This window comes from Acomys russatus, chromosome 1 (assembly GCF_903995435.1).
Source record: "Acomys russatus chromosome 1, mAcoRus1.1, whole genome shotgun sequence".
NCBI lineage: Eukaryota > Metazoa > Chordata > Mammalia > Rodentia > Muridae > Acomys > Acomys russatus.
The window spans coordinates 92,247,423-92,274,795 of record NC_067137.1 but is presented as its reverse complement, the minus strand read 5'-3'; the positions used below and the strand labels follow the sequence as shown (position 1 = coordinate 92,274,795).

At 45.8% G+C, this 27,373-nt stretch overlaps 1 protein-coding gene across 1 annotated transcript in view; it reads right to left on the bottom strand.

Annotated features, from left to right (window-relative positions):
* Sipa1l1 (signal induced proliferation associated 1 like 1) overlaps positions 1 to 27,373 on the bottom strand; it is a 300,315-nt gene that overhangs the window by 20,474 nt on the left and 252,468 nt on the right. Inside the window, exons 13-16 of the mRNA XM_051148660.1 lie at positions 17,778 to 17,924; positions 13,191 to 13,315; positions 10,410 to 10,528; positions 7,965 to 8,407 (exon numbers count right to left, since the gene is read on the bottom strand). Of these exons, the coding sequence (XP_051004617.1) occupies positions 7,965 to 8,407; positions 10,410 to 10,528; positions 13,191 to 13,315; positions 17,778 to 17,924 (834 nt within the window). The remainder of the gene's footprint in view (positions 1 to 7,964; positions 8,408 to 10,409; positions 10,529 to 13,190; positions 13,316 to 17,777; positions 17,925 to 27,373) is intronic.

The window sequence follows — 27,373 nt, the reverse complement described above, 5'->3', positions numbered from 1 at the left end:
AAGTGAGTCAGGACAGCCAAGGCTACACAGAGAAACCCTGTCTCAAAAAAAACCAAAATGAACAAACAAACAAATGAACAACAACAACAAAAACAAAAAACAACAAACAAAAAAAGAAAAGAAAAAGAAGAAAGAAAGAAAAAGGAGCATTTCTAAAGGATTCTCATATTTCTTAGAACTTAAAATTGCTATGTGAGTGTATACACTTTGCATCTTGCAAAATAGGTCTATCTCTTCCTTTCTGATATAATTCCAGCCCTGGCTGTGGGTGGAGGCCCTTGATGCTGACCACCTGCTGGCCTACAACCACCTCAAGTTAGTAACTACAGCCACATGCTCCACCAAGGGGACTCTGGGAGTTTAATTATGCTACAGCCAACTGTAAGTTGACAGCTCTGTGGGGCGGGGGTGGGGGGGTCTGCTTCATTACCCTGGAGAACTCCTGTTAGTTCAGTGTGCTGCAATTCTGTCTCACCCCAGCTCCTTCAGTCCCTTCCTAGGAACAGTGTAAGGTAACAGCCAACAACATGGAACAGAAAGAAGAGACAGATACACTGGGGCGACAAGTGCAGTATTGATTCCTTTCCTATTAAATGAAAAACTATGAGCGCAGCCAGACCAGATCACTGAGAATGCAGCCCGGATGTCCCTGGACTCTGACTTCAATTTTCATTTTCATCTACGCTCTCAGATGCTTTCCCTTTCCTGGAAAAAATGGAAGAGCTCTGGATGATTTTGGCCACTCTAGGACATGAGTTCTGAGAAGGAAGAGAGGACACACATACATTACTATACATAAAAACCAAAGAAAAAGCAATGGGGTGGCCAGAAACCTAGGCCAGTCTGACTTGCCAGACTTCTTGACTCATGGCTCAAAGGAAGCCACGGGCAAAGGTGCCGCAGCCTGTTTACGTTACATGCACCTTTACAGGAAGGGCTGGCCACCTGCAGAAGAAACACTGCTCTTTGCTGCTTGCAAAGAGAGGAACAAGCAGGGTAGGGGAGCACAGATGTCATCAATCAAGCTGTCAGGTAGCATTCCTAAGCGCTCTGGCTGGGGACGCCCTTCTAAATGTCTACATCACCAGGAGGCTACCCTTGGCTGTGCAGCACCAGCTGCTGCCTGCTGCCTGCTACAGGAAGGGATGCCTGCAACCATCTACTATTCAAGCATGACATGAGGATTTGGGCTTTGGTCCTACCCTGTGAAGGATGATATTTTCAAAGAGGGAAAGCAGCAATTAGTCACCTGTCAAATGGCTGTGACAAAATCTGGGCAAAGGCTGGATGCTGGCCTATGACCAAGAAAGGGCAGCTGACAGGCTTCCTGGGATCGGCCATGCAAATAACAAGTGTCTGGGTGACAGATAATGAGGGGGAATGATGGAGCCAGGACTCCCCCCACTGTGTTCGACACTGGCCAGTTCTCTACTACCAGTTCCATGGTTCTGGAGGGCTTCAGGAGACACTAGTATTAAAGCACTGGGGAGACCAGCAAGTGAAGTCTGGTGGTTAAGCTGGCAGGAAAGAGTAAGCATGAGAAAGAAAGTTGCTCCTTTGCAAGAAGCAAGTGTCTGGTGAGCAGAAAGCATGCACATCCAGCCTGAGGAGTGAGTGGTTAGGTGGGTGGTGAAGAGGCCTCACAGGTCACCATGGACCACAGACAAGCCACCTGTAACTCCCAACTATGTAAATAAGGAGCCAACAAGATACCTGCGAACATAACCATCTTTGTTTTTCTAGACAGGGTTTCTCTGTGTAGCCATGGCTGCCCTGGAAGCTCATTCTGTAGACCAGGCTGGCCTCAAACTCAGAGATCTACCTGCCTCTGCCTCCTGAGTCCTGGGATTAAAGGTGTGTGCTGCCACACCCAGCAAACACACCATCTTAATGGGCATAGCAGAGACGGTGTCATGTTCAAGTTTGGTGTCAAGAAATGCAAGAGCGAGAGAGAGAGAGAGAGAGAGAGAGAGAGAGAGAGAGAGAGAGAGAGAGAGAGAGAGAGAGAGAGAGAGAGAGAAAAGAAAGAAAGAAGGAAAGAAAGGAAGAAAGAAAAAGAAAGAAAGAGAGTAAAGGAAGGAAGGAAGAAAGGCTGGCTGAGCAAAGAAAGTATAAATGGGTTTGAAAGAAGAAAAAAACTGCCATGAGAGGGGTGAGAGCCACATGCTTATAACCGGAAAGTAAGCACCCACTCACAGTAGGGATGAAGGGTAAGAGAAGACTCGCTCTCTTGCCTTGGGTACACTTCCAGGGCAATGCACTTGGTAACATTTTCATTCTCAACAGAGCCAGTATCATGTGATGACAGATAGGAGATGGGCCAGCGTGACTGGCTCTAGGCCACAGAGCTGCACAGCGGCAGAAGAGACACAGCAAAGGTGTCAGGCTCAAATCCACATACTTGAGTCTCTTGATTGACTTGCCTGTGGTAATGGGTGTAATATATTTTTTCTTTTTTTTCATATACTCATTGACTTATACCCAATAGCTAGGTTAAGGCAAAGAAAATCAAACAGATTTTCTCTTAACCTTAGAAGTAAAAAACAAAAACCAACAACCATCAGAGCAAACACCTGCCTTCATGTGTAGAGAACATGTGGCAGGCAAGACCACTTCTCGCTTAGTAAGAGGCCTTGACTGGAGCTGGAGATGCGGCAAGACACTGGCAGCAGAAGACTGCTCCAGGGGGCCGTGGAACTTCTTCCAGAGCTTTTTTTTTTTCTCCTAAATGAAGCATATGCATACATTTTTACCCTAAGAGGATGCTTACAATGGCAAATAATGGGCTCTGTGCTTGCTGCATTGTTTTGGGCCTCTACTTCATGCAGCTGGAAGGCCTAGGCTTCCCACATCAGCTGAGTAAAGGCTGCTTTGATGGGTAAGGCTTTGGGCAGCTCTGCATCAGAGCCTTAAGCCTTGCCAGAGGTTCACTGCTGAGCATGAATTTCAAAGTTCAGCCACAGTGGTTCTGTTTTCCACTCCTGCTGCTCACAGGAAGTCCAGATAAAATAGTAGTCACTCCTATAGGCTGGAGCAGATCAATAAGACACTTCATCCAGATTGGCGGAAGTTTACAAAGCTTCAAAGCAATGCATCCCTAATGTTGACTATAGGCCAAGTTCTGCACAAAATGAAACTTACCTATGGAGCTGAAACAGAGATGCCCACAGCCCTCAACCCAACATCCAGGGGTTTTTGTTTTTGTTAATGGCTGGAGAGACAGCCATGTGTGGTGGGAACTGAACTCTTCTATTTTTGGTTGTGAGCCTAGCCTTTAATGGCTGAGCCATCTCTCCAGCCCTCAATCCAAATCTTAATTAGTCCATAATACATAGAAAACCAGTGTTTCAACTTAGGGAGGAAAAATGAAGACTTTGAGACCTCCTGTTGCAGGCCTGTGATCCTTAGCTACCTGCGAGGCTACGGCAGGAGGATCCGAAGTTCAAGGCCAGCCTGCACAACTTAGGAAAACTCTGCTCAAATTTAAAAAGTAAGGAGGTGGAGATGCAGCTCAGTGGTACAGCATCTGGCTGCCAAATGCAAGGCCCTGGATGCATTTCCCAGTACTTGGGGGTGGAGGTGGGGGTGGGGGCGGGGCAAAGAAGACAAGCAAGGAACTGTTAACAACTGACAAAATTCTAGCCAGAAAATATTTAGGGCAAAAAATGCTGCATATAAAAACAATGGAAAATTTTCTAAACACAGTAGGGAGCATTCTCTCTTTCATTAGCTTCTGAGGTCAACCGGAAAAGGCCTGGTCATAAAACTGAGCTGTATTACAGGCAGGCAGTTTTCATGGTGAATATCAGAATGACCAAATTCCTTCTTGTTACATTTTACAGGCTTTTTCCCCACACCTTTTATATAGAAATGACTTCTAAAAGTTAACACTACACACACAGAGTCTTAAGTACGAACACACTTAAGGGCTAAAATCTAACCCTGAAAGCAGATGTGTCTCCAGGAAGCCTGGAACTAGTGAGGTTTTCTGAAGATTTGAGAACGTATGTGGCGTGAGTTATCTCAGTCAGTGGAGAACCTGAGTCATCAGGCAGTAAGTGGGAGCATTAGGACTAGGTGCTTCCTGTTTGTCCTTGAGGATCCACTTGCTGACACAGCACAGGAGCTGCAGTGTGCTAGGTGGCAAATCCTCTACAAGGAGACAACACAAATAGGTACATGATTGCCTAAGTGGGTCCCCACTGGCTACAGGCTCTCAGGGGGCCCTTGGGAAGCAAATGGGAGCTTTGGGGCGAGCAGAATGGCTGGCTAACAACAGTTGAAGAGGTCTGGGTACTAATACACTAGGATGATGTGTTAGCTCAGTGTGACACACCCTCCCACAGAGGCTGGTGTGCTAAAAGCAGTAGTTCTCACCCTACTTAACGCTGTGACCCTTTAATATAGTTTCTCATGTTGTACTGACCCCCAATCATAAAATTATTTTCATTTTTGCTACTTCATAACTGTAATTTTGCTATTGTTATGAATTATAATGTAAATAATTTTGGAGACAGAGGTTTACCACAGGGGTTGTGACCCCAGGTTGAGAACTGTTGGCTAAGGGCTTGGGCTCAGGCTTTGGCTAAGCTTGGCCAAGAGGAGACAAGATCAGAAGGGCTTGGAGCTGATAAAGTAGTGACCCATTGATGGACTCACAACATAGTGGCATTACTGAGGGGTGGGGGAGACTTTGGAACTAGGAGTCTTGCTAGACAAAATAGGCTGCTGGGGGCATGCTTCTGCTGCCCCTCTGTGCTTGTATCTCTCGGTTTCTAGGCCACCAGGAAGTAGGACAAGCCCTGCCAAGCATTCCTACTGCCACCATGTTGTGTTGTACCTTACACCTTAGACCCTAGCAATGGACCCAGCTTATCTTAGCCTGAAACCAGTAGCTAAAGTAAATCTCCCCTCCCTCTTGTAAGCTGTCTGTGCCAGGCATTTTTGTCAGTGACAAGAGCCTCCTAACAATGGTAGTGTGAGTTCAAGGCCAGCCTGCTCTAGAGAGCGAGATGTAGGACAGCCTATATCTACATAGAGAAACCTTGTCTCAAAAAAAAAAAAAGTATTAAAAAAAAAAGTATTAACATTTTTACATGAATATAACGTTAGTGTTCCTTTCACCTCTCCTACATTCACGATGTCTTTTTTTTTTTTTTTTTCTTTTTTTTTTGGGAGTGATTCATTTTAAGATATAAAAGGGAAAGAACAAGTATATAAAAAAAAAATTAGCACTTAGGTTGCATATTCTTTACCCCCCATTACAAGTTATCTGTAGGAATGGCTTCCCTTAATGACATCCAAATATAAACTTCCTTATGTAATTACCAACCTGTATCAATGCAGTTCTCAAGGACACACACACAAAATCAAAACACAAAAAACAAAAAACCCCTGCACACTCATCAACAGGGAGACCAGAGGACAGAGGGAAAGGCCCAGCTTAGCCAGAAATATGCAGGGAACTTAATCATTGTAATTTAAACTTTGTCACCAAGTCCCAGGTACAAGCTCTTTTATACACTGTCAAGAGATCACCACATTAATTGCCTCCTGTCTTCTGAGGACACACACACACCCTAATTTGCTATGATTTCAGCTTCCCAAGCAATGCACATTTGGAGGCTTAGTCTTCTCTTCCTCCCGAAAGGGGAGGCTGCCTCAGCTCTGATTATCCAGCTCACTCAGCCAAGACCAACAGGCCTAGGTTACAAAGCATGCCTGTGAACCGGGTCTAGAAAGTGTGACTCAGGCCTGGGTGGGCAGGAAGACCTGCCACTCTCCTCAAAGGCCACATTCTTCTCCACTAAGCTTGACTTCCAACAGCACAAGGTTTCTTAGCAATGACTTCAATGATTCCACATGGCCCATCTGAAGCAGAAAATCTAGATAATACTTTCCAAGGCCTTGTCAGCTCTTGTCAGCACATCTGGACAACGAAAACCCAGGTGTCTGCCTCCAGCGGGGTGCTGCAGATCCCTGGACTTGTCAGCAGTACAGCCTTAGCATTTTGTGGTTCGGCACCAGGGTCCAGCTCTTCCCAAGCTGGCTCTCTGATCACATCGTTCTAGACACTCTCTCCCTGACTCATTTCCTGCTGCCTCAGGTGGGACCCAGGATCTCTCCTCGGGTGGAGGGAGTATTGTCACTAGAAAAAGGTGTCCTTCTAACAGGAGCAACTAAAACCAAAGGGACTAGGTTTCTAGGAAGTGCTCTGTCTGACACGTCCTGAGGAAGGGGCAGTCTAGCTAATATGATGGAAGGCCATGCCAGGAGCAGCCAGCAGGTAAGTATTCTGTCGTGCGGTTTGTACTGCTAAAAGCATTTGGGGCCCATCTCTCAGTTCTACTTTTCTAAACACATTCCTTGCCCCATCTCAACCAAATTCTCTAGCTCCTCAACTGCAAGACAATGGGATTCTGGGTAATTAAGATTCTGAGGCCACTTTCTTAAGGTCATTGCTGCTTGAGGACCATGGAGTTTTCAGACCACAGCCATTTAAAAAACTTCTAGTAACCTCAGAATCTACATCCATAAAGTCTCACCAACATGACGACTCAAATGCAAGCTGAACAAGGATGACACCAACAAACATGCCAAACTGCATGTGAGGAAAACCCTCGAGGCCTCAACCCTACCCATAGAACAGCAGGCAACTAAGGAAAGCTGGAGGCGGGAAAGGTGGCTCTCTGGAGAAGAACCCATCAACTGACTGTGCAATGAAAAATGCTCAGTCCTGAAAACATACACACAAATAACATTACACACACACACACACATACACACACACACACACACACACACGTAATAACAATTAATGAAAAGAGAGGCCATGAATTTGAAGGAGGAACATATGAAGAGGAATTTGAAGGAAGGGAGGAACATATGAAGAGGGTTTGGAGGGAGGAAAGGGAAGGGAGAGGTGTAAATAAAATACAACCTCAAAAATAAACAACAGCAGGCTGGGATGTGGGGATGGCAAAGAGAAGTACAGTTTGTGAAATGTGTTCAACTGCACAGTGAGACCATGAAAAGAAGAGAAACTTAAAAACCTTCCTGGCGAGAACAGAGACACTGTAAGAAAGTTGAATGTTAAACTGACTGAGTTGAGTATGAGAAAAGTGAATGTCTTTCCCCACCAGGACATCTGGGGTTTATTAGCAGATTATATGCATGACTTCTCATTTGGAAACTCAAAAGCTGTTATTCTTCTGTGCCGTTTTTCTGTGGGAAAGCCAGGTTAAATAGTCACACACTGGCCAGCAACTGACAACCATACCAGGAGAAACAAGCAGAGACTGAGAGGTGGAGGGCAGAAACGAAATGCTTCCTCCACAAGACAGGCAGGCCTATCACACTTTGGATTTAAGGAAATGAAAAACAGCATTTATTTTGCTTAGTGGAGTGGTAATCAAGGACACTGGAGAAAGTGTGCTTTCTGAAAGAGGCATGTCACATTTTAGCTATCCTTTTGTGAAGGGCATCTCGACCATCAGTGTGTCACTGTGAGATGGGCTAGGGCAAAGCTGGGAAATTAGGTGCTGGGCACCTAAAGAAAAGCTGCCAATCTTGGGAGAGGCTACTTTAATATATACAGTCAAGAATTTCAAGTATCTGTGAAAGTCTGTAGCACTCTATATTTATTATATATCAATACTGAGAATCAAAATTAGAAAATTCTAATTCTGGAATGCAGTTAGGAGAAAAAAAAAAAAAAAAAAAAAAAAAAAAAACCCAAAAAACCAACTTTACAATGAATATATCTGCAAAAATGTCTCCCAGTTTGAAATAACACATTAAGATTGCTGAACTATTCTATAAGAAATAAACAGCATAAAATATAAAAAAATACAGTGCTAATAAGTAAATATACAAGAAATCCAATGCCTCTGAGAACATCACTGCACACTAACGTGGGGAAAGTGGGGACCCCAAGAGCACGCAGAGGCCCGCAGGGCACTCACCTGGTGTGTGACGCGGCATCGTTGATGCTGAAGGCGCTGTTCTCTCTGGTCAGTGGGCTTGAGCCGCCCTGGCTCTTGCTGTGGATGTCCAGGCTCAGGGAGGACTCTGTTTTCCGGTCCATACCATGGCCCTCAGTCTCTAAGGTCCGATCTGCCAGGGAGAGCACTTCACTGGAGCTGTGCCACAGGGGTGCCACCTTCTCTTTGCCTGGCCCTGAACGAGGTGATGAAGTGGCAGCCCCCAGGGAGGCCGTGCTGCCATGGCTGAGGCCATAGGAGGTGGTGTCGATGCCACTGTCAGCGGAGGTGCCCTGTAGGTAATTATAGCTGTTGAGTTCAGATTCTGTGCGGTCCCCATCGTACCACTTTTCGTCACTGTGGGCACTTGACGCGTTGCTGGAGAGGGTGTTGCTGCTGGAGTGGCTGGAGTAGTGGCTGTCAGACTGCAACAGAAGCAAGAGTTACTCACGTGCAAGGGTTTGTGCCTTCAAAACCAAGAACGAGTCACAGGAATGGCACTCTAGCATGAGTCTGATTACAAAACTCTAATAAGTCAAAATAAGGTCTGAGTGCCTGGGACTAGCGCTAGGACCAACAGACTCATCTATGGCGTCCCTGGCGGAGACAGGACATGTCCTCCAAGAATCCATTTTCTGTTATTTCACTTAGGCCAACACAACAACACAATGACATGGAGATCATTCTAGCCAGGAAAAATACAAGCTGTCATTGGTATCTTTAGTATCTTGACATAGAAAGGAAATGACATTACCAAGTCAAGTGTTCTTGACTCTAAAAGCCATGCTCAGTAGCAAGCAGGCAGGATCCAGATGAGTTAAGTCTGAACTCTCGTGATTCCCAATTAGCATCTGCTAGGAGACAGCTTTCCAACCAATGCTGAAAGTTAGCATCTACAGAGATGGCAAGATAATTCAACGGGGGCAGAGGTAGGGGATGGTTTCATCAATAAATGATGTTGAGACATCTAGATATTCATATGGCAAAAAAAAAAAATATCGAAAGAAAGAAAAAAGAAAAGTTGAGTCCTTACTGTATAAAAAGAAATTCTAGAAGACTTAAATGTAAAAGCTAAACGTTTAAAACATGAGACAAAAACAAGTATAAGTCTCTGTGACCGTGGACGGCATGGTTTCTCAGATATGACACCACAAGGACAAGAAACAGAAGGAAAAATAAAATAAACAAAAACAGTAAACTGGATTTTGTCAAAACTAAAAGCTTTTGTGTTTCAAGTAATGCAATTAAAAATGACGTGCCATGTGAGCAGGGCCATCTCCACAGAAGGGAATTAAATATCAACCGTCACATGGAAAGGTGCTCAGTGTTGCTGGCCACAAGGGTCATAGATAAAAGCATAGTAAGGGCTTTACAGACAAAACACCTCAAACAAACCGGCAGATAAAGGAGGGGCGCATTATCAGGAATACAAACTGCAGTGGAAGCTATGAGAAAACAGCTGTAATTCCATTCTTGGTACAGACTCAAGAGAGGTAACAATGTACAATCACAAAAAATAACTATATGTGTGTATCTATAACAGTGTTAATCATAAGAGACAAAAGTAGGCACAAACCAAGTGTGAGAGTGGGCTGAAATACAATTTGGAATGTTCTAGTAGCCAGAAAGTAAGAAAAAAATAGGCAAAATTAACATAAGCAACACAGTTGATCTGACCAATGTGTTCCAAATACTATCTTATTATGTAGTTAGTATAAAAATTGATGATGAGAAAGATAAATTCAGATTGGTTCAGAGCAGTCACATACAAGCAGAGTTGGAAAGAACAAGGCTCCTACCACATCTACAGCGCAAAGCACCGCACACATAGACTTGCTTGCTTTATAGCTTCAATATTCATTTTTTCTAGAAGAAAACTGATGCAATATGAGCATCATTGAAGTCAGCAAGCATGAAATGGAGAATCTCCCTGCCCTAACAAATACACCCTCTGCAAGGAAACAAAAGGAGGGGCACGGAGTGAATGGCAACTTGCAAACCGCTTCGAGTGCCCACAGACAGTGAGAAACCATGTGATCATGGCAGAAGGACATGCTGCCATGCAGCCAGGAGAAGGGGAGCTGTGGTCAGCTGTGTGCCCGCCCCAACTGGTGGTCTGTCCCAGCCTCACCCATGCTCCCAGCTATGTGGAGGTGTGAAACCTTTGTCACAGCTCTCCTTCTCACATCAGGACTGTTTCCGAATTCCTGAACCTTCCTAAAGACCTGAGAGAATGCAGACCTACTCCTCGGAATAGAGTTTATATCAAAGCAACTCAGACTGTGGGCTGTGCAAACCCAAGTGTAGGGTACCTTGTCTTGTGCTGCATAGAGTAGGGGTGGAGCCGGTGGGCCCTGTTTTCATAATACAGGAACTACAGTACTTTGCTTTAACTCAGTTATCTCAATAAGCTTATGGTGAACTTACGTGGCCTTGTTTGTTTGGAGACAAGTGAACCACTGGATCCTGCCGCATCAATCTCCCACTGGGGCTCTCTCGGAAAGCAGGCAGCACCTTTGATACTGCTGGGAGATGGCATGTGGGCTCTGGAACACAGCACAGGACATTATGGTGCAGGCACTGAACAGGTACAAATGCAGCTGACACACGGAGATGGCCTCCACCTCATCTCTCAGAGCTCACTGACCAGCCAAACCTGGGCATTAGTGGCAGGCTTGTTAGGAGTTTACACAAGAGACAGCAACTAGGTGGCTGATGTCAGAAAGTAGGTGGCTGATGGATAAAGCTTGCAGCTGGTGACATGTCACATCATACACATTAGCAAAGCCAAATGCCACCAAACTGAAGGCCACAAACAATTCAGCAAGTTTGAAACCAACTGCTGCTTCGGAGAAGTTCAGAATCCAGTTACACTCATAGTCACTGCAGCGAGGCTAACCTGGCTGCTGTCCACTCCCTACATAGGCGTGGGTGCCGTCACACCATTACGGTGACCTTGGGGACATTTCACCTGTGAATTCATGCTGCTCGAGGACAATAGAATTGCACCCCTGAGGTTCTTTATAATCGTGAGCTGAGTGTGACAGAACAGACACACAACAGCTAGTTACTTCAAATGATCATTTTCTTTAGGGTACCATGCTGGCGTTCAAGATGGGGGTACCCAAAACAAGAGGTAGTGCATTACCCTTGACTGCCTAGAGCAGGAATTACTTTTCTAACTCCCTTCCTGCCCTGCAGCCTGCCTCTGGAGTGTGCCTTGCCACCTTACCAGGAGCAGTAGGTAGAAACACAAGCATCCACGGGGAGGAGTGAGCCTGGCCCCACTGTCAGGAAGAAGTAGCTGACAGCTCACTGGCAGGAGATGGTGACCTACCTAGCAGGGTCCAGATACACCCACACCAAGCATGGGAAGATCAACTCAATGGATCACATACTGAGCCACAAAAAGCCTAAGACTCACACTTCTTATATCTTCCCTAGGATGGCTGTCAGGTATGTCCAACCTGAGGTCCACAGGACACATGAAGCTGAGGATAGCTATAAATGCACCCAATTAAAAAAAATTTACTTAAACATCATGAGATTCACAAACACACACACACACACACACACACACACACACACACTGTTTTGTAATAGGGTCTGACCATGTAGTCCTGGCTGACCAGGCTGGCCTTAAGCTCATAGAGATGCCCCTGCTTTTGCCTCCTGAGCACTGGGATTGGAGGTGTGTGCCACCACATCCAGTTACATCATCAGGGGATTTTCCCCATAGCTTTGAACTCATGGCACTCTCCTGACTCAGCCAATCCCTGTGCCCTAGTTTGAGAATGCAGGTGGGAGCCACTGTATCCAGCTAGTCGCTCTTGAGAAAAGCCACCAACTTCATTTACTACAGTACAGCGAAATCTTCCCTGGCCAGCTCTAGAGGCGCTCAACTATCAGTTTGAACTAAAGCTGTACCATTCTGGAAGGATGAACCACTGGGCTCAGGTGAGCCACCAAGTTCACACTGGCATCTTAAGCTGAAGTGGATGCAGGAGGGTGAAGTCTGGAGAGTACTTCGTATGAGGGACGCATATGATGATGGACTGTGTAACTATTATTCCGGTTCCCCGTGTGACTTCCCAGGAGTGGAAGCATGACACTGGGCATACAAAGGGCTTGCTGCAGCCTTGGCCAGAGCCTGCTCAGATGAGACGTTACTATCCCAGCAGCACCAAAACACATGGATAAAGTCATTCTGCCAGAGCAGAGGGTGGGCGAGATAAGACTGGGGAGCGACAGATGGCTACAATAACACTGCACATCAGATAAGTTACTACAACAAAGTATGTTATTGGGACCTAGGAATCACATTTCTCTTCCTCAACTTTCGGGCATTTACTTGGGGACAATCACTCACACAGGACAAAACCATCAACCTTTAGGCATGAAGTGTGTATTTCCTTATTCCATACTGATGACAATACTTTCAGAAAAAAAGAAAGTACTATGGGACAGAGGTACAGGATGACAGGACAGAAAACACAACCTGAGATTTCACAAACAAATCTGTGATGTATTAATTGTGCTGACAACAAGTTTCTAATCTGTCTGTTAAAGTTTAATTGCTGAGTGGTAAATGCCATTGTTACAAGCAGTGCTCGAGGTGCCCCTGGAGATGGGTAAATGTCTTCCCCACATCCTCAGAGGGCCCACTACTGCAAATTTTCCCATTGGCAGGACAGAGTGTCTAACCAAGCTACAGATGTGACCAAACAAAAACTCACTCTCTTCCCACTTTGTACAGTGACTTCCTTTTCCTTAAAATCCAACATTAAGAATATTAATCTTGATCTTCTTACCCCCTTTCTCTCTTCCTCTGTCTCTGTGTCGCCCCTCCCCCTTTCCTTCTCTCCCCATGCTCATTTAATAAAGTCCTCTATAACATTAAAAAAAAAAGAATATTAATCTTCCTAAGCACAGGCAAACCAACCAACAACCAGAACAAGTGAGCAGGGAGGGACTCAGGGTAGAAGAACTCATCAGACTTGCCTTAAAACAGAACCCCCAGGTCATTCTGGTAGAAGTCTGCGGTCACTGAGATCCCTTGGTCTCATCTGCTGCTTTCACATGCACAGAATTTAGCAGAGATAAATTCTCACGCACACTTGCTAACTGGGGCTGTGCTTTATAACCACATGCTTTGATGATATCAAAAGGTCACTGTGCCCTGAGAGCACTTTGATACAAACCACTTACCCATCTGGTCGACAATGCTGTCCTCACTTCTTTGCCAGCTGGGTGTGGATTTTCCACTGCCACCAATATCTGACTGGGTGTTCTGCCTGTCGATGGACGCTGGGGATCTTCGGCTCACCCCGAACCTGTGATGATTCCCCAAACAAAAGCAAGACACATCAGAATCTTCACCCACAAGGTGAAGAGAGTCCCAGTTCTGATGACAGGTCTTACCAGTTTCTGTTTGCACGTCTGTGCACGTAGATACACATCTCTACTTAGGAAGGTACACTTATTATTAAAATCAAGTGTTAACTAGGGCAAGGAGCTAGCTCACCGAAGGCTCACAGGGGAGGAAACCCAAGTTCACCAGCCCACGCAGTCAATTTCAGATCACCATTGCTCACAGACCCACTTTAAGTCACTCATATACATCTTCCCAACATCTCTGGGGACGGAGTTGTTTCTCTTAATTCAGTGATGCACTAAGTCATTAAATGTCTCTGGGATCAGTCGCTTTCTGAGCACAGTACTCTGTGGTCTGAAAAGCAAGGGCTTTTATATACTTATATTATGTGCAAGCCACTTTCTAACTGTGTGGATTTAAAACTGTTTTGGGGAAGGGCAATGCAGAAGCAGGTAAGCTGGCATGTAAAAGGGTAAATATCTTCCTTTAGAAAGAAATGGAGCTATTTAGTGAGCTAGTCTAATTTTCCCCTTGAAAAAGTAATAATGTTTAACTAGACCATATGAAATACCATGTCTCTATTAATATCAGCAATATGAATTCTGAGACCAGGAATGGCCAGAGTGTAGAATTCAAGTATTTATATGGAAAATAACTACATTTCCCAGGGTTTCTAATGAACTTCTAAAGACCTTATGTAACATAGGCCTCTGTTGATCCTGTGCCTTACCTGGGATGACTGACACATGGCCAGGACCTGCAAGAGCTATCCTGAGAAGGGTAGGACCCCTGGGAGTGGGAAGACACGGGGCTGAGTTGGAGCGGTGACGCAGTAGAACTGAACACAGCCCGCGAGCGCTGTCTCTCTTTACACACAACACCGCGACCGCATCACAGAGCTCTAGGCAGCAAACTCCAGCCAAAGATTTGCAAAGCACAGAAGGCTATAAAAGTATTTCCTACAAGTAAACTATTTAGAACTTATCTTCCCGGCTGCTGTGGCAAATGCTGCCTGTCCAGAAGCCCCTTTGTAATAAGGCTCACCGTGAAGCCTTCTCTGCATGCATGCAGCCTAAGACAGAAACCCTGACTGTGAAATATGGGGACGGGGAGAGTCACCATTCTGCTTTCTCCTCCTAGGCAGTAAGACACCTCACACTGACCTTTTGACCTATTCTAAATGTATATCAAAGGATAAGGGTTCCAGTTACACATGGATTCCAATCTGGCTTTCCTTTTTTTGTAGCAGAAGAAGCTAAAAAGTAACTTTCTCCATCTCAGAATTTAAAGAACCATTTCCTATCTTCATTTAAGTAAATTCCAAGACTCTTTAAAATTTGCCTTGAAAAACAATTCTACCTGCAATGTCTCAATTTAAGTCCTCGTGGTGCGAGAACTGGAGACTAACATCTTGTCCCTGAGGCTTTAGACAGAAGTTCTAAATCTCACACTTTGCCTCTTCCTGGAGAACTTTGCTGCATCGGTGTGGAGACACACCTGATGCTTTGAGACACTGGTGGCATCTGAAAGCAATTTAAAGCAATCACTCAGCCACACAGGGCACGCTCAGTGGCCAGGCATGCAGCCTCCCAAACTGTCAGGTTCTGCAGAGCAGGCTAGCACCTCTGAAAGAAACATCTTCACAGTGGCCGGAACCTTCTCCTCTGTAACATTAACCTCTTGCTCCGAGCAGCCACCAAAGACAAGCATAGTCCCTCACTAGGGACAGCTAGAAGAAAATTCTTATGGATGGCATCAAAATGCGTTTCTAAAATGGGAGAATAGCCTCAGTGCTGTGTCTGTGGTGTTTGGTTTTGCTGAGGACTGAATCCAGGGCCTTGTACTTGTTAGGCAAACACTCTCCCCCTGTGCTACCTCCTCACCCCAGTCTTTAAACTGACTTGCTTTTTCATTACCCCTGATTCCCATCTTAAGCTGGTACAGTGTCTTTTCTCCCCTATTCAAATGGCTTGGGTGCTGAGAATGTGCCTACTCAGTGTCACCTCCTGAGTAGCAGAGTCTCAATGTCCTAAGACCAAAGACTGAACAAACTCACGCCACACAGGTGCAGACACAAGGCCCACTGAGTAGAGGGAGGGCTCCATGGAGAGCCACCGTACACTGGTCACTGCTATGCTGTCAAGCATGCCCAATACTAATGGGTGCCCAGCAGAGCACAAACACTTCAACGATTTGGACACGGCTGCTTTTACTTGGTAAGAGTAAACTTCAGGATCAAACGTCACTCATGGGCAACAGTGAGACCACCAGACAGTGAGCCAGACCGCCTCTTGCCTCACAGATGTGCATAAAAATAGCTTTGTGGTGGGGAATGGCTGAGCGCACTGCTGCATGTCTTAAGCACTTGGAAAGCAGAGACAGGAGGATCCCTGAGTTTGAGGCCAACACCAGGGCAACACAGAGAAACTGTGTCTCAAAAAACAAAACAAACATACAAACCCAAACCAAAACCAACCAAAAGCCAAAGTAACAACACCAAAACAGCTTTAGTATACAGGAGGCAACACTATATCTTCATCATCAACATCTCTTTTTATTTAAGATCAGCCCCAGGTGTAAAAGAAATTGTGTGGTGTCATCAGCAATCCAAGGTGAGCTCACAAAGACTGCAAGCCCCTCAAGACACCGAGGGCACAGAGTTAGCCACTGTATACCCAATGGAACAGTCACCTCTTTATTAACAAAAATGGAGCTGCTGGGCATGGGGCTCATGCCCATAGTCTCCACATGAATTGTTAAACATTTAGCGTATATCACAGACTGGGGAAAAAAACAACCGTTTTTTTTGTTCACTCATTTACATTTTAGTGCTGTCCAAAGGATGGAAGGATGCTGACTTCTTCATTCTGAAGGCAAACCATACCATTTAAACTCTATTTAAAATAAGAAATAATTAGCTGGACTTGTGGTGCAGTACAATAAGTGACTCACAATCCCGCTTCAAGGACTGATGAAAAAAAGCTAATATTACTTTCTAGTCATCACTGAAGCAATTACAATAAGATTTGTGCACCTCAGATAGGCTACTGGTAGATATGGTGTGGAGGAGGAGTATTTTGGTGTGGTTTTTTTTTTTTTAATCACCTTCCTTCTGTTAACATAAACATGTAGCACCCCCCAACAAACTCATCCTCAGTGCTTATGAAAACTGAGGGCCTGGCTTAGCAGTTAAGAGCACAAGCTGTTCTTCCAGAGGCCTTGAGTTTGATTCCCAGCACCCACACGGCAATTCACAACCATCCATAACCCAAGTTCCAGGGGATCCAATGCCCTCTTCTGACCCCCGAGTGCAGCAAGTGCACATATGGCACACATACAGACATGCAAGCAGAACGCTCATGCACATACAAATAATTAAATCTTAAAAAAACTACACTAGTCATAATAAACAAGTATCCACTATGAGGGTATTATCAGTAGCTTGCTAATTCTTGACACGGTGAAATCTCAGAAAAGTAATCAAATCACATGCCCATCTATTTGTAAAAATGTAGAAACTGAATCTTCCCCAGGTCCACCAAAGAGAACCCATAGCTTGGCTTTCTTATTCTGGGCAAATGTGTGCTATGCTGTGTGTCTGTGCCCACCATACCTTAAACATTCCAGCACCCTCACTCCTCAGAGGCCTTTAAAATTGAGATGCATTTCCTTCCTTTTTACCTTGAAAGTTTTGTTCTGTGTTCTAGTGGTATTGTAGATGGAACCCAGGGCCTCGCGCATGCTAGGCGGGTGCTCTAACCCTGAGCTCCAGCCCCAGCCTGTTCTGTAAGCTTAGTCAGCAAGCAGTTACTTCTGGGCACTTAGTGTCAATGACGATTAAAAATTAAACAACTATTGGCCATGGTGGTGCATGCCTTTAGTATCAGCACTTGGGAAGTAGAGGCAGGTAGATCTCTAAGTTTAAGGCCAGCCTGGTTTACAAAGGGTGTTCCAGGGCTACACAGAAAAACTGTCTTAAAAAAAAAAAAAAAACCCAACAACAACATACAATAAATCAACAAAATACAGACATTTTATAAAACAAATTGAAGCTTTGGGTATGGTTTCTATTTTCTCTCGATCAGCAGCATTGTGAACTCCAGTGCCAGCAGTGTTTTGCTGAGTTCGCTTTGGAGGAAATAATAATTGACAAAATCTTTCTGGCAATACTAAATGGCGTGTGTGATGGAGAAGCTGGTGCTATCTGACTTTGCTGCCACACAGGTACTGACAGATCATGGCTTCAGAAGTTGTCTGCCCTAACCATTGGGATAGCCTTCTATCTGGAGTATTAACTATGCCTTCTCTGGCAGTTTCATGGGGTTCTGGGAGGCCTGAATGGGTATCATTGTACATGTCTGAACACAGAGGAGGACACTGAGGATGGGCCTCTCCCCAGGGAGGACATATGGCATACCTACCCTTCGGGCATGGATTTTTGTCTGTAAGTGCCACCCCCAGAGCCAGTATCACTGGACGAAGACAGGTTGCTGGGGGAGTTACGGCACTGGGATCTTGCCAAAGCCATGGATGAGACTGTCACATAAATATCCGAGCCAGGAGACAACCTGAAAGTATGAAGTGAAAGTATGAAGTCAACAACTCAGAGAGAAAAACCCCAAGGCAGTGCATAGCAGAGGATATCACAAATGCCACAAAAGGCACCAGCCTCATGAAACAGTGAAAATGAAGCTGGCAGGAAGCTGATGACAGAAACCTCCCCTACCACTGCTCTTAAGGGAACAGTTGGAAAACTGTCTCAAAGGTGGAGGGGGGAACCCATCAAAAAATTATAGGGGGGAAGACCTAGAAAACATACATGCTTCTAAAAAGCTGGCAGGGTTCAACCAGTGCTATGCAGTCTCCAGGTTGACAGGGCAGAGGGTAACTGGACCCCAGTGACACTGGCCAGCAGTTACTCCCAGTCGCTCATGCTGCCCACCCCGTGGTCACGGCAAGAGCACGTTCTCCATGTGCTCACTTCATCTCCTATCTCATCACTCACAGTTTACAATACTCAGACTCTGACAATTCTTATAATTTTGGTTGATAACAGTATCATGCTAAAAAGAAAACTCTATATGCAAAAACAATTCTAGAATTGGAATTAAAATGACATATTTAGACAATTTCACAGAAGAAATGTGTTGTATCTTAGCCTCAGCTATTGGTCAACTGACTAACAAGGCAGAGGCTAGAGTTTTGAGGCAGGAGAGACACATTCTCCCTCAAGCTTCTCTATTCTACTAGGCAACAGGGCAGCCACAGGGTATCTGTTAAGTGTTGACAATTGTGACGAAGCTTAATAACAAAGCAACTTTATTTCAAAAGTGAAGGCCTGCAGATGCCTGGACCCCCACTAGGGCACGCTGGTTCCACATGACAGCTGAAGGGACAACTTCTAAGCCATTTGCCCAGGTCACAATAGGCCAGGTTTCTTGGCTGAGTCTACTGCATTCCCTGTGTGAGTGGCTGGTCCAGAGAAGGTGGGGATTTCTTCTGAGGCAGTCTGGGTGGGTTTGGCTTGGTCAACAGACTTCTACTGTGAAGCATCATCAGCTCCAAGCAGAGTGCAAACCCTGGGCCATACCCTGGCTGATGGAATACAGACATTCCTCCAGTGGGTCCACAGATGGGAACGGGCTTAGCTCAGAAGGTGGCAGCAGGGCTGACAGAACCATACCAAGATGCTTTCCCAATGGAGATGGAAGGACAGCTGCTAGGACTCTAACTCTTTCATCTAGGAGGCAGACCTGAACTCTCTCTGGCTGTCTTAGCTCCTTAGTCCTCTCCTCAGCAATTCCGAACAAGCCTCTTCAAAACTAATAGCTTTTCTCCCTGTGTCATGAACCAAACAGGTGCCCTTCATTTGTTAAATCAAACTGAGCATCTTGAAACAACGCTCCCCACCCCCCACCATCCTTCAGACTTAATCATCCTAATAGTGTTTGCACCCTCACGGAACACACACAAGCTGTGTGCCAGCACCCCAGGACAAGCTGAAGCTGGCTCCACCGTGACTGACTCCCAGGCTCTCTCCAATACCTCCTTCCAGTGCTCTTCCACTATGGCAACCAGCTGCTAGAAGCTTCTCCAAAGTCTCCCTTTGTCCACAGGATAGAGGAACAAAACTCTGCTACCTCCTACAAGGCCTTGAGCCACCTGCCCTGATTCCATTCAGCTCCATGCATCTTGTTTCTGGGTAGGCTGACTGCCTCCTAGGGTTCAGAGTGTCATTATAGCCGTGTTTCACTCACTGCCTACCAAGCCTTCCTCTCTTTCTACTAACCCCAATTCCACTATGATATTTGAATGTACAGAGCAGAGCCTCTATCCTCTTTATCATCATAGCACATTACAGAGAGTGGTCAGTCTTATGTCTATCTGTCTTCCCACAAGGCTTTGTCCTATCTTCATTTTATGTGCATGAACGTTTTGGCTGTGTATACAAAGGTGTGCCACTCACATGCCTGGTACTCTAGAGGCCAGAACAAGCTGTTGGATTCCTGAAACTTAGAGAGTTAAAGAGACTGTAGCCACCAAGCAGGGGCACTAAGAACTGAACCTAGGCCCTCTGCAAGAGCAACAAGTGCTATTAATTGCTGAAGTACTCCCAAACCCAAGCCCACCACATCCAGGCATTCCTAGATGTGGAAAGATCTAGAACAGCTGAAAAGTGTTGGCTTTCAGAATTTTTAATTTGCTGAAGGCAATTATAACCAGTGTGTTTTCTTAACTGCTGAAACAGGAATGGAGTTACTGGGGCTAAGCTCACAGCACAAAGCCATCACTGGCACAGATGGAGAGAGGACCCGAGGATGCTGCTCCAAGTGAGAACTCAGGATGTGCAGGTGTTAGTGTCTGGAGACTGATGGGCAGCTACACTAGGCCGCCTCTAAGCATTTTTCACCATCATCACAAGCCGTGCTTCGGGCGGCTAAGGTCTAGCCACCCCAGGGTGAGAGCACTGTGCCTGTCCCTCAGGCACTTGCTAGAATCAGACTTGATTGCACGCATTATCTGCTCCTGTCCTCACCCATTCCTGTTTCCCCACTCAGACATTCATGACGATGTCAGGGTCCAGGGTGTCTGGAGGCAGCTGTGATGCAGTGATGAGAGGAGCCTAGTTAGAACTGTATCTGGGGTACACTGTTTTTAAGATCCACTTAATTTTAGTTGTTGTTGTTGTTGTTGTTGTTATTATTTGTTGTTGTTATTATTATTATTTGTTGTTGTTGTTTGTTTGTTTTTCAGGACAGGGTTTCTCTGTGTAGCCTTGGCTGTCCTGGACTCACTCTGTAGACAAGGTTGGCCTTGAACTCACAGCAATCCACTTGCCTCTGCCTCCCTGGGCGCTGGGATTAAAGGCATGATTTTTTATTTTATTTTGAGTATGGGTGTTTTACCTGCATGTGTATCTGTGATTCCTGTGCATGCAGTGCTCAGAGAAGGCAGAAGAGGGTGTCAGATCTCCTGGAACTGGAGCTACAGACAATTGTAGGACACCATGTGGGTGCTGGGAACCAAATCAGGTTCTCTGGAAGAGCAGCCAATGCTCTTAAGCACTGAGTCATCTCTCTAGCTCCCAGCACCGTGTTTTCATAGGAGAGTGACCAAGAGATAACTGGATGTCCTCATACTCTCTTCTACTAAGGCTTTTCTCAGATTTCTCACAATCCATTCAGACATAAGCAGGACTGGAGTGCAGGAGCAGGGCAAAGTGCGAGCCACACACAAGAAAACTGAGTAAGACTTATGGAACCGCACACATCCAGGCAGTGTGATGCTGCTCGCCTCTCTGCCCCCAGTCTGTTGTCCATGTGCAGTTAACACTGGCAGACTTCAGATGTGGTTCCATTTTGTACAACTTTGATCCTCTCACTGCAAAGGGGAAGAAATGCTTTAGAAAAAGTGGGGAAATCACGATGGCAGTAGGAAAGGAGCCAGCTGGGGCCAATGGGACATCTAGACAGGTGAGTCATATGGTTAGGTATGGAAAGTGTTTGGTCATATGGCTCCTTAGGCAAAGATATAACTTTTATCATTGGCTTTAGAACTTGCTTTCTGTAGCCAGTTCTCCAAAACATACATTAAACTAAAATACTTCACGCTCACTCTCAACATCAACTCTTTTACTTGGCTAATGTATCAGAAAATTCTGTTTGGTTACTGGAGTTAGCCCAAAATGAAAAAGCAGCCTTCCCAGAAGGCTGGCACTTACTTCACGCTCTTCTGCATTATGTAACTCAATAGTGGCTTTGTCTTCTGATGTCCACATGCAGAAGCCACACAGGGCAGCTGGAGGGATGCCACCCCAGTGTGTTGACATCTTCAAATACATGAATGCTGGGCAAAGAAAGCTCAGAACCAGCTTTACCCTTGCCAAGTACAGCTCTGCTGGTTTCAATACTATGACTCTGATGCCACCACACCAATGTTTAAGAGACCTACTTGGGAGAAGAAGGTGTGACAGCCTGGGTGCTGGCAGTCCAGTTCTGCAGAGCTGGAGGCTAGCTGTTGCTGGGCACTGTGCCACTCTGAAAGTGGTACTCTGAAAAGGATAACAGAGCCTTCACTGGCTTTCAGCACACTGACCTCCCTGACCTGTGTTGTGCCCTTATGACCAAAATGTATCTGCGTTAGGGACTACTGTCCCAGTAACTTAGAATAAGGTCACATAGCCTTTTCCTGAAAAATAATCCTGCTTTTCCTGCTTTGCTCTACTTTAAAGGGAACAAAACACTGAATATTAATGACCACATAGGTTTAGAGAATGAAGATTAAATACCTTTCAATTGCTATGAAATGCATCAATCCCACAGAAAATAAGCAATAATCTCGTGTGTGTGTGCGCGTGCGCGTGCATGCAAAGGTTAGGGCAAAACACTGTGTGTTGTTCCTCAAGTATCACCCTAATATTTATTTTGAGATAGGGTCTCTCACTGGCTGCTGAGGGAAAGCAATCAATAAAAGTCTGTGGACTGCAATAATAATCAGGGTTTTAAGATATGTCTATGGGTGTAATAATGGCACAATGTTAGGTGGGTAACCAACTACTTTCTGACTGGATTTAAGGTCTACTCCACTGGGGGAAACATATACCTAATACTGTAATATAAGACCTCATGATAGCCAGGCGGTGGTGGCGCACGCCTTTAATCCCAGCACTCAGGAGGCAGAGGCAGGCGGATCGCTGTGAGTTTGAGGCCAGCCTGGTCTACAAAGTGAGTCCAGGACAGCCAAGGCTACACAGAAAGACCCTGTCTGGGGGGGTGGGGTGGGGAGGGGAACGCTCATGGTTGAATCTACTATTATTTTGCTAAATGGACATGAAATCAAATTGCCTTCTAAATTTCTCTCTCTCCAACCACAGATCAGTACAGTTCTCAGACCTCATCAGAGAAGTTTCTGTGCCGTTGCCAGTTGTTAACACAGAAACTCATAACTAGTCAAAGTGAAGAGACAAATGACTGTGGAGTGCTTAGCCACAAACGGGACATCAAACTCTCTCTCCAGGCTCAAGGACCACTGCAGAAGAGTGAGTAAAAAGACTGCTAAGAGCCAGAGGTCAGGGAGGAACAGAGTAAAACAGTGCCTTCTCGACATGCAGCATGACTATACTTATGAACTCATAGCAGCTGTGGCTGTCTGTGCAGGACCTGCACAAGACCAAGCCAGTCAACATTCTAGCACAGAGGGGAAAGAAACTCTTGAGTGTGTTGGTTTGAATGAGAATGGCACCCACAGGCTCATGTGTGAATACTCGGTCCCCCGTTAGTAGAACTGTTTGGGAAGGATTAGCAGGCGTGGCTTTGTTGTGTTAGAAGGAAAAATGTCTCTGTACGTGGGCTCTGAGGTTTCCAAAGCTCATGCCTTTTACCAGTTAGCACTCTCTCTTCTCCACCTCTCTGTCTGTCTTTCTCCCTCTCTCTGCCTCCTGCCTGTGGATGAGATAAGCTCTCAGCTATCGCTCCAGGGCCATGCCCGCCCTCCCTGCTGCCATGCTCTCTGCCATGCTGAAACTATAAGCAAGCCTCTAATCAAAAGCTTTCTTTTCCTAGTTGCCTCGCACATTGTGTCTCTTCTTAGCAAGAGGAAAGTAACTAAGACCCTGGGGAATATAAACAGTTGATGGCCTTCTGAGGGCAATCAATATTCTCTAAGGGTGTAGTTCTTGGTAGGTGCACCTCACTCCAGTGGAACGTCTCATATCCCAGAGTATATGGGCAGCACCAATTGAACTGATTGGTTAAAAAAAAAAAAAAATGCAGTTTAAGGGAGGAATTTGGAAGGAGTTGGGGGTAGGAGGTGAATGACTGCTCAAAATACACTATGTGGAATTTTCAAAGGATTAAATTATACTAGAGAAAATTACCAAAGCTAATCCCAGATATGTAATAACACGATCCATGCGCTGCACTTTCTGTGGATCAACCCACAGGCCTACAGTCAGCATGCACAGAAGTGACGCTTAAAACCTACTGTTGCAGGGAGCAACTGATTACAACTTACCCATCCATCAGTCTCGACTTCTCAATGCCCACGTAGTCAGTGGCAAGCTAGTTTCCTGAGTATTTAGGATTAATTACACTTCTATTTCCTTCTTTTTATTCCTAAGTGACAATACTTCTTAGATGAATCCAGAGACAAGGCCCTCTGTCACCCAAGTGCAAGCCTGAACCGATAGTAAAAACAATTGAGAGGGTTTCAAATAGCAGCCTGACTGACAAATTAGATACTGGAGTCCATAATTAAGCACAGCGTTTTGCCACAACTTAGCAATTAAAACGCTATCCACTGAGGGAACAGGACCAAGTTATCTGTCCTCACCAGTGTACAGGGTAACCAGGACTTTTCCAGAATGATGCAAAAGAACTGCCCCTCAGGCAATTCAAGGTTATGCCGTAACCGTTCTAGCCGGTGTCTTCTGCACAGGCCATGTTCACATTCAAGCGTCTCACAGCCCTCTCCGTCAAACTTTCCTACTATGTCCTCTGTGAAGAGCTACTGCTGGCCCCGACCTCAGCCCATCAGCCATTCATCCAGGTCTGGAAATCTTCCCTTTATGGCCCCCTACAAGGTTCATTTCAAACAAGGCATAATGCTCAGGCACAGCTGTGAGCATTCACAGCCTGGCATATACCATGGTGCCTGTTGACAAGAATCAATTTTACATCTAAGGGTGATTTCAGAGGAGGGAAAAGAAAAACAAAACTAATTATAGACAGGACCAGCCACTTAACTTGTGGGACCCAGCATATAATGAGCATGCAGATTCCCCTGTTCAAACAGGATTCCAAATTTCCGCAGATAATAACAGAGCATGGACTTGGTTTAAGTGTGGGGCCTGTGTAACTGACTCTGACTCCAGGGGATGTCACTGGAGCCCACTCAGGACACTGATGGGAATTCATCTCACTAATTTTTACTGAGTGGCACTGCACTCATGCAGCATGCTGGCTGAGAAGCAGGCTCTGGAGTTAGGTGAGTCAGTGCTGAGCTCAGCTGCACCAGAAACTAGCTGAGACTCTGCAGAATATCTCTTGGTCACCATGTGACCTTACCCATAAAGAGGCTTAAACACAACCAACTGGGCTGATGATATGGTTAGCTAGGAAGACTCTTAGAGAGATCTACAGTGGGTGCCCAGGAACTCAGCAGTCACCTGCAGCACAGAGGGTATACAAGTAAGACGTGATGCCGTTGGAAGGGAAGTAAGATGAAGAAAATGCACTGGACATGGGACTTAGAAAGCCAGGTTAGTCATGAAAGTCACATGGGCTGTGTACATGTGTAAGGGGTACAGGCTGACCTCCGCGGTGGCGTGCTAGGCTGGGCCAGTGGAAGCACATGTCATCAGACAGTTCTTCCTGAAACCCAATTGACTTGAACTTTACAAGATCACCTTTAAGGCCCATTTTTTTTTTTTCCAGATGGATTCTGCAACATTTCCGGTGACTTTTTCAGGTACCCTGGCCACCACAGTTGTTTTCAGCACATCAGACAACCTGAACTGACCAGGACACTGTCACTCAAGAATCCATATTGTTCCTGAAAACAAACTAGCCCCCACACATGGTTACTGAAGGAAGGCAGAGGGCAGATTCATCAGCTGTACCTCTGCAGCACCCAGTTTGCACAGCCTGCAGCCGTAGTGCTCTGGTTTGCAGGCAGGGCACCTGATACACAGATGGCTGTACAGGAGTGGGCTTCTGTGGTAAGATTTTCCAAGGCTGAGTACAAAACACAGCAAAGAAAACAAAAGGCTGGAGGAAGAGCTTGTGGGCGGCTCAGGAGCCTGGGCCTGGCACCACACTGGAGCATTTGCCCGTCGTTCTCTGGCCTATCCTGGGGTGAGCACATGAAAATGGGTTGGGCGGCTTGCCAAGCTCATGCCGCTCTCTCATTTTCTGAATGCCTGAACAGCATCCATCCTTGGACTATCATCTAACCACGTGGAGCTGTGGATCATAGCAACCCTAGTGCACAGCAGACGCCAGCACAAGAGAGAAGCTTCCCCAGTGCCTGTGAGCCCTGCCCAGCCCTCCGCTTTTCTCCTTTATCCTGAAGACAAACCCACCACTGGAACTCAGGCTCAATCACACAGGAGATTCAGCCAAGAACTTGTATTTCATGTGGAGTGAATTTAGACAAGGATATATTTTAAAATGAAGAGTCTGCTAAACAGAACCAACATAAGCAAAATCTTTCATGCTTAGCATAACAAAAGTGCTTCCCCTTATCATCTGTTCTTATAAAAAGGCCCCTTTATTAGTGTATGGTCCTTTACTCACTGGGAACCCATTAGATGACATAGTGTGTGCTGGTTCCTAAAATATAATGATAAACAAGACAGGGTAAGTTGGAATCTTAGACAAATAGGATTAAAACAAAACAACAAATTCTGTGAGCAAATCTGATGATCTCAACATTCCCAGAGGGGGCAATTAAGGTAGAGACAGGAAAATACAGTTTTGGAGAAACTGAAAATAATTTCAGAAGACGGATGGGGGCCGAGCTGTGAGAAGTGGTAGGGGACCAGGCTGAGCGGGGGTATGCACCAAGGAGGACATGACACTTTCAGGGAACAGTTACTTATAGGTCAGAGGTAGAAGTGAAGGCAAGGGCGTGCGTGCGCGCGCGCGTGTGTGTGTGTACACACATAAATGACAGACCAGGCTCAGCTGACTTTCAGGGGTATCACCAACCAAGCTAGGGAGCCAGACTTGACCTTGAGCACTGTGCAGAACTTGAGTGTCAGGGAAGGCTTGGCCTCAGGCACAGCTCCATTTTTAATCACATGACTCTGCTAGCAGGAGGCTGCTTCTCAAAACTGGAGGCTTCTGGCAATAATTTAGACTTTTAAAAAGTAGCGTGAAGCATGAGTTCTCATATCAAGAAAGAAGAAGCTTAAAAACAAATGGTGACTCAAAGGCTGAAAAGAAGGCTCAGCCAGTGAGACGGCTGCTGCGCACACGCGAGGATCCGACTCCCACCCCAGCACCCACATCCAGCTAGGTGTAGCAAGGAGTGCTGGCAATCCCCGCTGCAGTGGTGCCGAGACAGAAGATCCCTAGGGCTTCCAGGCCAGCCAGCCTATAGCTAAGTCAGCCATGTCCAGGCTCAGCAGCAGACCCCAGCTCAAAGGGGAATAGAGGGGGTTCAACGGGTAAAGGTGTTTGGTGTCCTATGAAGCAAACCTGGCAACCTAAATTTGATGCTCGGTGGAAGGAGAAAACTGACTCTAAGAAATGGATTTCCACAGGTAGGCTGTGCCCCTACCTCCAAACACACACACACACACACACACACACACACACACACACACACAGTCTCTCTGTCTCTGTCTCTCTCTCTCTCTCACTCACTCACACAAACACTGTCTATCTGTCTGTCTGTCTGTCTGTCTCCCTGTCTCAGAGAACTCAAAAGAAGATGAGGATGATCCTAAAGAAGGGTACTGGATGAGGGTAGAAGTGAGTGAGAATACAGGGGTTCAGCTGACTCCTAGGTCAGG